The 14,593-nt window shown below is 36.5% G+C and overlaps 1 protein-coding gene across 1 annotated transcript; it reads right to left on the reverse strand.

The window, feature by feature from the left end:
* Window positions 1-268: 268 nt before the first annotated feature.
* On the reverse strand, window positions 269-1,178 carry LOC139875410 (uncharacterized). The gene is made up of 2 exons (XM_071862747.1): window positions 769-1,178; window positions 269-341 (listed from the first exon to the last, which is right to left on the reverse strand). Exons 1-2 carry the CDS (start codon window positions 1,176-1,178, stop codon window positions 269-271), a joined length of 483 nt encoding a protein of 160 aa, XP_071718848.1.
* Between the last annotated feature and the right edge of the window lie 13,415 nt (window positions 1,179-14,593).

Here is a 14,593-nt window from a genome sequence, read left to right on the forward strand (position 1 = left end):
AGATCTCTCGAAGTGTGCCATCTGTGCTGCAAACAGTGTCTGATGGTCCTGCGCCATACACCAAGTCAAGTATATGTCTGTAGAGCTTACCCCATAACGAAACACGGTGACTGGTGGGCGTGGCTCTGTTGGCTCTACCTGATGCACTGACCGTGAGGCCAGCTGTGTGGATCATCTCAAAGGTCGTGATGGTGCGATCAGTATCTCATCTTCCTCCTCTAATCTCGGCATAATCATCCTTCAAGGTCGAATTTGGCCGGTAGATGGCCTAGGCAGATCTGATCCTGAACTGTAAACGACGATAGTCCTCTTCTATTTGACCGGAATGCCCATAGAAGAAGCTGCACTCATCTTTTTATAACATTCACAACTTTGTCAGAACTAAGTAATTTCTTACACATGGTGTAAGATAAACACTTAGGGTTAGTAAACAGGTAATAAATCATCAATGAAAATAAATATGGAAATAAAATAAACATAAAATGAAGAAAGTGAAGAAAAATACTAACTATGGTAGGTTTGGGGTGCCTCCCAAGAGCGCTTTGTTTAAAAAGTCTTTCGAGCTCGACTTTTAAAATACCTGGTCATTTTAAATTTAGGGTGGATAAAAGGCGAAAGAATCTTCCTCCTTTGGGTAATATTCCATAGAAGCCTTTAATCGGTGGCCGTTTACTTTGAAGCTCTCAGTTGGTCCTTCTAATTCTACGGCTCCGTGTGGAAAGATATGTAACACTTTAAATGGTCCACACCATCTGGATTGAAACTTACCAGAAAACTTCTTTAGTCTCGTGTAAAAGCTTCGTCTTCTCCTTGTAGATATATGGGAACTTTATGGGAATTAATTTTGCATCGTATAAAAGCTTCGTCTTCTCCTTGTAGATATATGATGTCTCGTATGCTTGATCTCTTAATTTTGCTAATTCTTTTAACTGCATTTTTCTATGTCTGCTGGTTTCAGAAGGATCAAGGTTGCTGGTCTTCAGTACCCTGAGAGCTTTGTACTCGAATTCTAGCGGAAGATGACAAGCTTTTTCGTAGATCATCCGATATGGTGTAGTGCCGAGAGGGTTATTATAAGTAGTGTGAAATGCCCATAAAGCATCGTCCAGCTTTTCAGCCCATCTATTCCCATGATTACCGATGGTGCGTTCCAATATTCTCTTTAATGCTCTGTTCATGACTTTGTTGGGATGTAACAAGTTCATAAAATACTTAAACCATTTTAAGAATTAAGAAAGCGGAAGCATGTTAATTACCAATTTGAAACTTGTTAATCTTTAACCAATTAAAGTTAAATCCCAATTAGGATCAAGTTGTGATATATATACTTACAAACTACAAGCAAGTAAAGAGATTATACCTACTCCAAGCTTGCTAGTAAATGATGAAGATGATGATGTTGAATGGAGCTCCAAAACTATGAAACCTCAAGTTGTTATACCCCAAACTTTGCACCAACACCTTGTACTTTGGTTAGGATTTTTGACACTTGAATTAAACTTGCATAAACCAAAATCTTGAACCCCTTTGTGCTCCCTTTAGCCCACGGCCAGCAGCAGCAGATTTTCAAAGTTTTGTGCAGTTTTTTTGCTTAGTCACATGATGTCTTGATGTGTGTTTGCATGTTATAGGAATTGGGAAAGCATGGGCATCAAAGGGAATCTCTAGCATGCTTCTTCAACTCCCAATGCCTTTTCAAGGACTTAATAATAATATACATTATATATAAAAAAAGACTGATTTTATAAAATCAGTTTTTATAAAACTTAATTTTATAAAACACATTATATAAACATGTATATTATTTGTTATGTATATTTTATAAAACCAATTTTATAAAATGTGACATAACTTAATTATTTAACCTATAAATAATTAAATCCTTGTTATATAAGTTATTTCATAACTTATATATAAACATATCAAGTGACATTATTTAAGAAACCCTTTTCTTTAAAGTTCAAGTGTCGTGTATTTAATCAACGATCCAACCGCTAAAATTAAATACGAATAAAGTGTCGGTAAGTTTGTTATTGGGTATGACCCGACTTGGATCATAACACATTAGCCACATTAATTTAATATGTCTCTCGGGCAAACGAAATACCTTCAATCTCCCACTTGCACGAGAAACATAAGAAATTAATGCAAGTGATGGATACAGCCTAACACACCGTCCATCACCCCTAATATGTTATGACTTTGTGCCATTCAATAACATCATCCCTTTTCGAGCTCCCTACTCGAACTGATATATGTAGGTGAATCTTTCATTATATCCTTTCGTCCTAGATGTCATGTTAAATCCAAGAGATACAGAGTGATCACTCTCTTATAGATTTAACTTTTCAGGCCTTAGACATCTGACTCTCAACGAATAAGAGGGACAAATTCCATCTTGACTACATACGTCCTAGATATACACTTTGTAATATACCTGAGTTCTTCCTTATGTACTACCATGTTTCAGAATAGCGAAGGAAAGAATCAAGGCACAGTACTTGGTGAATATCCGAACCCGATATGTATCTCAGGTCAGAGGATACAATGATATTCGCCTTTACTCAAGATTACATGTGATCAACCACAAAGGCTCTATACAGTAATTCTTGAGAGCGGGTCTTCCAATATTTGTTTCCCACAAATATCTATGAACCTTGGTTGCAACCTTGCCCCACATTCAACCTATGAATGTATACCAATCCAAGTTCATAATAGTCTAAACCTCACACTTGTTCCCACAAATGTGATCGACTACGGAATTTAGAATAGTTGCTTATTCATGGATGAAATATGCAAAATAGGAACATGACTCATAATTAAATTAATACCATAATTATATTAATGAGTTTGAACTAATTCGTTCCGTTACAATACATAAAGTAGATCAATTCCAATCACTAGAATATCGAAGCCCTAACGCACAAACATGTCCCTCATGTTTTGGCCCATGTAAAAGCTTCGTGAGTGGATCCGCAACATTATGATCTGTGTGAACTTTGTGAATACATATCTTTCCCTTTTCAACCTCATCCCTGATGTAGTTGAATCTCCGCTCAATGTGACGAGTCTTTTGATGAGCACGAGGCTCCTTGATTTGAGCAATCGCACCCTCGTTGTCACAAAAGATCTCAAGAGGGTCCTGAATGGAAGGGACCACTCCTAAGTCGTCGATGAATTTCTTCATCCATGCAGCTTCCTGAGCTGCCAGTGAGGCGGCAATGTACTCCGACTCTGTAGTGGATAACGCAACAACCTCCTGTTTCGAACTCTTCCAAGAGACCGCACCACCATTTAACATGAAGACATAACCGGATTGTGATCGAGAGTCATCTCGATCAGTTTGGAAACTCGCGTCTACGTAACCTTTTACGGCGAGTTCCTCCTCACCAGACCCGTATATTAGAAACATATCCTTAGTTCTCCTAAGGTATTTCAATATACTTTTAACAGCAATCCAATGACTGTTTCCTGGGTTGTTCTGGTATCTACTTGTCAAGCTTAGAGCGCATGACACATCCGGTCTAGTACATATCATTGCATACATGATAGACCCAATAGCGGATGCATATGGGACTTTCTTCATTCTCTCTTGTTCATCTTTCGTGGTAGGACACTGAGATGAACTGAGAATGGTTCCTCTTTGAATAGGTACCAAACCTTTCTTAGAGTTTTCCATCTTGAACCTTTTCAAGATTTTATCAATGTATGTACTTTGACTTAAACCTATCAATCTCTTGGATCTATTTCTATAGATCCCTATCCCCAAAATGTATTGTGCATCTCCAAGATCCTTAATGGAGAAGCAACTCTTTAGCCAAGTTTTGACTCCTTGCATTGTGGTAATATCATTCCCAAATAATAATATATCATCCACATATAGTACAAGGAACATGATGGTGCTCCCACTAGCTTTCTTATATACACAAGCTTCATCACCATTTTTAATGAAGCCAAATTTCTCGGCTTCCTCATTAAAACGATGATTCCACATTCTAGATGCTTGTTTCAATCCGTAGATTGACTTCTTTAACTTGCATACACTTTTAGGATATTTTGGATCAACAAAACCTTCAGGCTGGACCATATAGACATCTTCCATAAGATATCCATTTAGGAAAGCGGTTTTGACATCCATTTGCCATATTTCATAGTCGTAGTGAGCAGCAATGGCAAATAATATCCTAATAGACTTTAGCATTGCCACAGGCGAGAAAGTTTCATCATAATCAACCCCTTGAGTTTGAGTGAAACCTTTTGCAACAAGTCTAGCTTTATATGTATCCAAGTTTCCATGTATGTCGGTTTTCATTTTGAAAAGCCATTTGCAATCAACTAGCTTAGAGCTAGGAGGTTGCTCAACAAGTTCCCACACTTGGTTTTCATACATGGATTGCATCTCGGCGTTCATGGCTTCCTGCCATTTATCTTTATCAATCCTTGATAAAGCATCTTGGTAGTTTGTTGGTTCATCCAAATCAACCGTATAGCAACCATCTATGAGAAACCCATATCTCTCAGGAGGATTGCTAATCCTACCAGATCTACGAATGTCTTGTGTATTTTGATCATCCATTTGATCACTATCAACATTTTCATGTTGAGTGCTAGTGTCAACCAATTGTGTATCATCTACTTGATCTTGAACCTCTTCAAGATCTATCTTCCTTTCACTATTTCCTTCCATTAGGAACTTAGTTTCAAGGAATTCCGCCTTCCGAGCAATAAATACATTCTGCTCGGATGGATCATAGAAATAGTATCCCATATCATCCTTGGGATATCCTATGAAGATACACCTCGTGGATCGAGCATTCAACTTATTAGGGACGTAACGCTTAGGATAAGCTTCACATCCCCATACTTTTAAGTATGATAGAGATGGAGGTTTACCAAACCACATCTCGTGAGGAGTTCGTTCCACTTTCTTGGTTGGGGCCATATTTAAAATACGAGCCGCGGAGCTTAGACAATAACCCCAAAATGATAGAGGCAACGAGCTTCTTGCCATCATAGATCGAACCATATCCATTAGGGTTCGGTTCCTCCTTTCGGAAACTCCATTAAGTTGGGGTGTTCCGGGTGGAGTAAGTTGTGAGATAATCCCACAACTCCTAAGATGATCTTGGAAGGCATCGCTTAGGTATTCACCTCCTCTATCGGTACGTAGTACCTTAATTGTCCTATTGAGTTGATTTTGTACTTCGTTTTGATATTCTTTGAATGCTTCAAACGTTTCGTCCTTGTGTCTTAATAAGTAGACATATCCGAAACGACTAAAGTCATCAATGAAAGTAACAAAGTATCTTTCACCATTCCTAGTTATGGGTTTAAAGGGTCCACATACATCCGAATGTATTAATCCCAATAAATCTTTAGCCCTTTCATAAGTCCCTTTGAAAGGTGCTTTAGTCATCTTGCCTTGTAAACAAGATTCGCATACATCAAATGAATCCATTTCATTTGATTTCAAAAGTCCATTCCTTTAAAGTGTATGCATTCGGTTCTTGTTTATGTGACCAAGGCGACAATGCCATAAGTAGGAATCACTCAAATCCCTTTTGAGTTTCTTGGTGCTTGTATGGTATATAGAGCTCGATGATGCGTCATCATGAACCAATTCATAAATTCCATTTGAAGGCGAAGCCTTGAAATAGAATGCATTATCTAAATAAATATGGATATCATCATTAACAAAATTAAGATTAAAACCACATTGTTTCAAACGGGAAATGGAAATAATGTTTCGACATAAATCGGGTGCATACAAAACATCTTTCAAAATAAGTTCCAAACCACTTGGAAGCTTTAACACAAAGTCTCCTTGAGCCTTCACTTGCACTTTGGCTCCATTACCCATGTAGAGACTTGATGTTCCCGTTTGCTTGCTACTTCTTTTGAACCCCTGCAATGAATTGCAAATGTGAGTTCCACATCCAGTGTCTAATACCCATGTATTAGAAGAAGTAATACTAAGCTCTATATATACCATATATATATTACCTGAGGTTTGCCCTGCATCCCTCTTGTCCTTCAACTCCTTAAGATAGATCGGACAGTTTCGTTTCCAATGACCCATTTCACCGCAACCGAAACATGGGTCTTCCTTGGGGTTTGCCTTCTCGGCTACCTTTTGCTTCTTAGCCTTGTTGATGGTTGGGGTAACCATCTTCCCCTTCCCTTTGCCTTGGTAAGCGGGTCCTTTTCTCTTAGCCACCTTTGGCTTAGAGGTCTTACCTTTGGACCCACCTTGATCGATTGCTAACACGGGTAAAGCCCTTTTACCCATGCTAGTTTCCGCCGTTCTAAGCATACCGTGAAGCTCACCTATGCTCTTATCCATCCCATTCATATTGTAATTAATTACAAATTGATCAAACCTTTTTGATAGGGAGTTAAGGATAAGATCGGTGGCTAACTCATTAGATATGTTTAGGTTAAGACGGTTAGCACGATCAATAAGGCTCTTCATTTTGAGGACATAAGAGGAGACGGATTGGGTGTCATCCATACGACATGCATGTAGCGCTCGAACCGTTTCGAAGCGCTCGACACGTGCTTGTTGAAGGAACATCTCCTTCAATTGCGTAATCATGTCATATGCACTATGATGTTCGAAATCCTTTTGGAGTTCGGGTATCATAGTCCCAAGCATTAGACAAGCGACTTGCACCGAATCGGCGCAATACTTGTCATAATAAGTCATGCCCTCTATATCTTCCTCATCCGGTTGGTCGGGAATAGGGTCCTCCAACACATACGCTTTGTCCTCAAGTTTGAGGACAATCCTAAGATTACGGAACCAATCCATAAAGTTCGTATGGTTGAGTTTGTCTTTCTCGAGGAGAGACCTTAATGATAGGTTGTTTAGGTTAAGTGGTGCGTTGTTCATGTTGTTGTTGTTATTAGCGGCCATCTACAAAATTCAACAAAGTTCTTTTAAGTATTGATTTCAATTTAATAAACAATACCCTTTTAATTTGTTTTATTAAATATTAGAATCCAACGGTAAATCAAATTTCGGTTAGGTGACCTTTATCCCGTCATTTGATTTAGCTAGGTAGTCTTAATGACAATTGCAATCCTTTTGCAACTTCTAATTTATGGGATCATGCAATCCTTTTGCATGGCATATTAATCCCATCAACGCCTATTTGTTCCTCATGCTTCGGTGACCCTAAGTTCATGATTCCCAAATCAAGTCGTCCTACTTGCGTAGACATGTAGACTTAACATACAAGTGGTTAGGTGACCTTTATCCCACATGTATGCGAAGTGTACCTTATTCACATTAGTTCACTCATGACGGTTAGGTGACCTTTATCCCATCAAGAGATTCCTAATATGTCTAAGTGTTTCCACAAAAGGATGGCGTTTAACTTGTTTGCCTTGTTTTAGTTAAGGGATTTTAAGTTTTCATAATTCTAGTTTAAGAAAACATTTGCCATACACCAACATGCATTTGGTGTATAGTTCATTATGAAAAGCCAATTTCATGTCTATAAACCATTTTATATATATGATCCTAATCATGATCTTAATAACCGTTTATTAATGTCCTTTTAGCCATATTTAATTTAACCATTTAAATTGACGTTTTGCATGTCGTTAATTAATGTATAATTTAACCAATTAAATTTCCATTTAGCTTGTTGTTAACTTGTGTGATTAACTTGTAGCATACAAACATACAATCCACAATCATACAATAAACAACCATGCATGCAAAACAAATATGTTCACAATCAAGCCATATTGGTAGACATTTGTTTAGCCGAAAACAAATGCCACCGGATAAGGGTAATTACACAAAGTAGGAGATTTCAAATCTCCCACTTAACCTTGCATCCAAATGCTTCTTCATGTGTTCTTCAAGTCTTCATCATTCTTCATCATTTTACAAAATATATCCTAATACATTTTGTCTAAAAAATGAAATTACAACCTAATCTATTTTACATACCAAATATAAAATAAATTACATAACCAAATGAATTATTACATGCCAAATGAATAAATATTATTACAAACCAATTGAATAAACATCAATCAACCATGCATGCAACCAAACACAAGGTCAAGGCTTAGATTGTGAACATTAACTACATAAGTGATAGGCAATACAGAATCACAAGTGATTGGAAACACAGAATCACAAGTGATCTGCAACACAGAATCACAAGTGATTGGCAGTGCAGAATCACAAATGATCGGCAGTACAGAATCACAAGTGATTGGCAGTACAGAATCACAAGTGATCGGCAGTACAGAATCACAAGTGATTGGCAGTACAGAATCACAAGTGATCGGCAGTACAGAATGCAGAATCACAAGTGATTTTGGCCAAAATGACAACCACCCAAAACCCAAAATTTTACATTCTACTTCATGCATGTTCATAGAATGCAAAATTATAGTGGGTTTAATAACCATCTCGAAGCATATTTCAACAAAACCTCCTAGCTCTGATACCATTGTTGGGATGTAACAAGTTCATAAAATACTTAAACCATTTTAAGAATTAAGAAAGCGGAAGCATGTTAATTACCAATTTGAAACTTGTTAATCTTTAACCAATTAAAGTTAAATCCCAATTAGGATCAAGTTGTGATATATATACTTACAAACTACAAGCAAGTAAAGAGATTATACCTACTCCAAGCTTGCTAGTAAATGATGAAGATGATGATGTTGAATGGAGCTCCAAAACTATGAAACCTCAAGTTGTTATACCCCAAACTTTGCACCAACACCTTGTACTTTGGTTAGGATTTTTGACACTTGAATTAAACTTGCATAAACCAAAATCTTGAACCCCTTTGTGCTCCCTTTAGCCCACGGCCAGCAGCAGCAGATTTTCAAAGTTTTGTGCAGTTTTTTTGCTTAGTCACATGATGTCTTGATGTGTGTTTGCATGTTATAGGAATTGGGAAAGCATGGGCATCAAAGGGAATCTCTAGCATGCTTCTTCAACTCCCAATGCCTTTTCAAGGACTTAATAATAATATACATTATATATAAAAAAAGACTGATTTTATAAAATCAGTTTTTATAAAACTTAATTTTATAAAACACATTATATAAACATGTATATTATTTGTTATGTATATTTTATAAAACCAATTTTATAAAATGTGACATAACTTAATTATTTAACCTATAAATAATTAAATCCTTGTTATATAAGTTATTTCATAACTTATATATAAACATATCAAGTGACATTATTTAAGAAACCCTTTTCTTTAAAGTTCAAGTGTCGTGTATTTAATCAACGATCCAACCGCTAAAATTAAATACGAATAAAGTGTCGGTAAGTTTGTTATTGGGTATGACCCGACTTGGATCATAACACATTAGCCACATTAATTTAATATGTCTCTCGGGCAAACGAAATACCTTCAGACTTCAGCTTGTCTGTTAGTTTGAGGATGATATACAGTGGACATCTTGTGGGTAAATCCATATTGTTGCATCGCCTTCATGAACTGAGTGCTACAGATGTGTGTGCCTCTATCACTGAAAATAGCGCGGGGAGCTCGAATCTGCTGAATAGTCTCTTCTGGAAATTGGTGACGACTTTGGCATCGTTTGTTGGAAAGGCTTGTGCTTCCACCCATCGTGATACGTAATCTACTTGTAACAACCCGACTTTTTCCATTTACTATCATTACTTGTCTGATAAATATTTAACGGTGATTACTTAGACTTTGTGTATTTAACAAAATTAAATGCATACTTGATCCTAGTGTATTACTTGAATTAATATGTTATATTAATTTATGAACTTATTTCGGGTAGCAAAATAACTAGAAAATGTTACGATTAAGTTAATCGCCTAGAAAGCTTTTCAGTTTAAGGAACTCAGAAAAATGACGAAATAATTATTTTTTAATAATTATTGATTACACGAAGAACTTATTTAATTTATTATTTATTTAATGAATTAAATCCAGTGATTGCGTTTCAACGACTAGTTAATGTTCCGGAGACCTGGTACGGTTAACGGCACTTGAAACGGACCACGCGCATACAAGCAAATAAGAAAAACAGGCCCAGGAACACCCCTATAGGGCCATTCGGCCGAATACCCCCCATGGACCCCTTTTGGACTTGTTTTAGGCTAAATGGTGAGCGAGTGGACTAATTAGAGGCCCTAAACCTAGATATAAAAGGAGAAGTAATCCCACAAACCCTTCATTCTTTCTTTTTGGTCGACTTTTTTCTCCTTCTCCCTCCCTTGTGACCGTCGACACTCACCACCACCAAAACCCCATCATCAAGTTGGAATTAGATCAAACGTTGTGCATAAAGGTTTTCCCCTATATCGTTCTACACATCCTAGCATCAATAAATTTTGTTATTGAGCCTAATTGTTATAAATCAGTTTATTTTATCAATTACATAGTGTAATCAAGTCTAGTGCTCAATTAATGATGTTTTGTATTGTCGTTTATCGTTTGATTGATCAATTGATGTTGTTTGCATGAAAAACGAATTTGTACCTTAATAATCTGATAAAATTGACTTGTGATCTGATCTTATAATATGTTTAGATGATTAGATCTCGAAAAGTTATAAATTTTGGACTTTGATTTCGCTTGATTTCGTTATCGTATGCTCAAGATATGCTTAATCAAAGTTTTGACTAGGTTATGTTAGTAATCCGAATTTTCTGAGGTGTGTGCTTTGTGATATGGCTAATGAATTCCATACTATTGTATTCCTTATGAAAAATCATGCATGTTATACTCATTATTTGTGTCAAAAGCTTTTGTAATGCTTCCGTTATGTCAAAACGAAGATTCGTGTTTTAAAGTGTGCTGAATCTGTTTTCAAAGTTAAACAAAATTACCTAGAGTGAACTGGAAATTGATTGAGGCTTTTATATTCTTAAATATGTTACTTTATATATTATATGATGTATTTCATTTGTATGCTAACTTCTGAAAATGTGTTTTTCCATGAGATATAGGCTTGGTCAAATGACATGTCTGTTTGTTGATTAAAACTGAAGAGTCAGTAAATATTGGATAATATGTACTAATTGGCTAAAGGACAGTTTTTGATTATTTTATTACTAAAACTTTGAGATGTTTTGAGATATCTCCAATTGACTGTTCATCAAAATCTATTTTCTATATTTTTTGAGAAATGTCCTAAAACTGACGCGCGGGCAGAAACTTATTTGGTAAACCGTAACTAGACCTTCTCTGATATCCAAGTTGTAGACATCTTATGAGCATCGGGTTAGACTTTTTGGAATCAATTTTGAGTCTAGTTATGATATTGAGTTTTTCATGATTTTAGGAATTATGTGCTAAATGTTATACTTGATTCTTTCTACGATGTACGTATTTTAAAGAAATGCTATAAACTGCGAATGTGCAATTTGCAAAACTACGAGCTATAACATGTTACATGACCTAGGTTTGACATGTTGACCATGATTGCATAACCTACTTATATGTTTGACTTTAGTTGACCACTTTGACCGAGTTGACTTTTGAGTTGACTTTAGTTGACTTTTGTTGACTTGATTGAACTAGTTGACTTTTAGTTGCATGTTGAGTCAGTCTGAGCACTAGAACTTTGCGTACACTATGGGTTGACATAGTGTCACCTATATATATACTTAAGGTGACCTATTTGACTAGGTTGCGTTGTTCGGTCGAGATTGTTCGACTACAGTACGATTTTGCTAAGATATTTCAGTGCATTTACTAAAGTGAGTCTACAGTCCCTACTACATTTTTCAGGGATGAGATAACATGCTTTTTACAAATGTTTTATATATTAGGCACAAGTAACTTAAACGCTATACATATGAGTTCAGATCAAAAATAGCTTTTAGCTTGATTATATTAATTACTTTATGTAAGCTCGACTTATAGGGACGGTACCGTTAGGTTTGACAAACCTCACCTAAACATAACATGTGCTTATTTTGCTGTTACTTGTACACTTGATCGGTGTATGCTTAGAAAGGGTCAAGGGAAGACGTGTAGCTTGGCTATCTGCGGGTTAAAGTTTTATAATCAAGTGCTCATGATAATGTATGCTTTTCTTACGATGTTTTCCAGAAATCTTGTGACCTAACATACGAAATGCTTTACTAGACCTGTAGATTTCACTCAACGTTTTTCGTTGACGTTTTCCATGTTTTATCTCAGGTCCATAGAGGTATAGCTTCCGCTTTACAGAAGTTGTCATGCTTGTTTGCTGCTAGAACTGGATGATGTCCAGTATATTTTAGCACTTTTATTTCGAGAACACATATTCGCATTGAAAACGATGTTTTAAATAATACTTTGGGTTGACTTACGTTGGTCATTTATGTCAATTACTTTTCAATAGCATTCCTTTAATTAATGACTTTCTTTTTATATTTAATGCGAATACATTTCGGAAATGTCTCACATAGAGGGCGTGACCGCTAAACTGTGGGACCGGAGTTAATACATCGTTAGTAGATTCTGACGGGGTATTACATTTGGTATCAGAGCAGATCGGTTACCTAGGACTAGGCTGCATTAGAGTGTCGAATTTTAGGACGACTTTTGAGTCTAGACTGTAACCATAAACTTGTTAAGCTACATAGACTGTAGTTACACTATTTGCTACTTTACTTGATTCTATGTCTGTTTTTATATCATATATGTTTATATATATATATATGCATACTATTTCCGTATAATTGATGTTCTAATGCGAGCGTACTCCTATAATGTAATCAGATGAAGTATCTTCATGATATTTACTTAAGTGTTTGGGATGCAGATACCGAGTACGATACTTCCGTGATTGCTCGGGGTACTCTTATACCCTGTATTGATGAAGAGGTATTGTCTGAGACTGTTGGGCAACCTGAGCCCAAAGAGGACGAGGAGGATTCCAATGTTAAGGATAACCCTTTGTTAGCTGATCTCGACCTAGAGGATTCCAATGAAGAAGAGGAATCTATGGATAAAGAAGATTCTGATGCGGAAAAGGAATCTGAGAATGAAGAGGATTCCGAAGATGAAGAAAAGTCTAAGAAATTACTCACTGTCGAACCCAAACCCTAAGATCCGATTCTACCTATTACTCCACCTGCTACACTTACTGAATCTCGTGTATTGCCACCCCCCGAGAATCCCCGTAAGCATAAGATTGCATTTAGTTCTCATGACAATGATGCTACGCGTTACTATGGTTCAAGTACTCCACTACCTCGTGTTGTTCATCACCGTTCTAATATACCAACTACTAGTGTTAGGAGTTTGGTAGCTTATATGATCTAAATGGACGGTTTTATTCGTGCTGTGTCATTAGGCTGCAGGACGTCTGATTTAGTTGATCAAGGTACCACACAGTGGTTTTGTTTATTTATATTGTGCGGGGCCTAAATTTACTTTTACTTTCTAAGTTGTAGAAGGTGTAAGTTAACCTAGTGTCGTGTTTTTTATGGATTAACGAATTGAAGATCCAGTGGATAATTGTCTTTTAGTTAAATTACCTAGATAAAAGATAGTAGTTGGTTTAAGCTAAAAGTCCTAAGTGCTGAAAAGAAAATAAGTGGAAGGATATCCGGAGTATGCAGATCAGGGAAATGTTGACTAAGATATCATTGTTGGGTTAGGGAAAGGTAATTATGCTTATGTTAAGACTATGCTTGGAATGATGTAGATCTGGTTGGATGTGCCAATTACACAGACCTACTTGTCTCTGAACTCTCAGAGTTCTCTTTGAGCAGTGAGAAGTATGTCACTTGGTCGTATAATTGAAAGGTAGCTATACCTCGGAGGTTATCCCCAATAAAGTACTAGGTTTATTAGTGAGTTGAGCTCTAATCCTAACCCTCGTTATCAGTTTAGTTACCTGAATAACAACGTGCCGTGTTGATTGAACATGGGTCACAAACGGAAGGAATCCATCGGTTTAAGTTGGCAAAACCTTAAGTGAAAACTAACAACCATTCCAGCATACTAATCAGATCATATCAATTCAAACATTATACAGTATTATAATTGAGATACTGATAGTAAAGCAGATAGAAACCTAATGAATACCTAAACAGTTGATATGACTAAGTCCTAAGGCAACAATCAAACAAGAACATGCAATAGGCTTGGGTCACACAGTGAAGGCACTAACTAGATCTTAACATCTCCTAAAAAGTCTCTTCGGAATAGTCAATAAGCATACTAGGTCATTCATGTCTCAATTCCTAAGTTCCGTGTCCTAAAAGCGCAATAAATGCCTCTCGGGAACTCCGACCATACCGAGTTCATAGAATCATTAGATACAGTATAACCAGGGGTCTTAATCCTATGAAGTAGCTAATTTCATATAGGTGGACAAGTCCTGATCACAACCTAGGTTGGTCAATCCTTAAGATGCTAGCATATAAATCTATCAGACTTCCTAGTTCAATAATATAACATTAATCATACTAAATTAACATAATTACGCTAACCCAAACTTCTATCATGGAAACATACAGATTAATTAAGGTATCATGGTAATATCGGAATGCATTATTAAACATAAAAAGTAAGAACACATGTTTAATACAAAAGAAAAGCGTTTCGAATAAAAAATTGAAAAGGCC

This window comes from Rutidosis leptorrhynchoides, chromosome 11, assembly GCF_046630445.1.
Source record: "Rutidosis leptorrhynchoides isolate AG116_Rl617_1_P2 chromosome 11, CSIRO_AGI_Rlap_v1, whole genome shotgun sequence".
In the NCBI taxonomy this organism is placed as follows: domain Eukaryota; kingdom Viridiplantae; phylum Streptophyta; class Magnoliopsida; order Asterales; family Asteraceae; genus Rutidosis; species Rutidosis leptorrhynchoides.

Excerpts from the sequence above, each read along its gene's own strand:
- LOC139875410 (XM_071862747.1), bottom strand. The coding sequence starts at position 1,178 with ATGAACAGAGCATTAAAGAGAATATTGGAACGCACCATCGGTAATCAT. Across the intron at positions 342-768 it reads GAGACTAAAGAAGTTTTCTG|CTTCTTCTATGGGCATTCCG; the intron begins GTAAGTTTCAAT and ends AGATGAGTGCAG.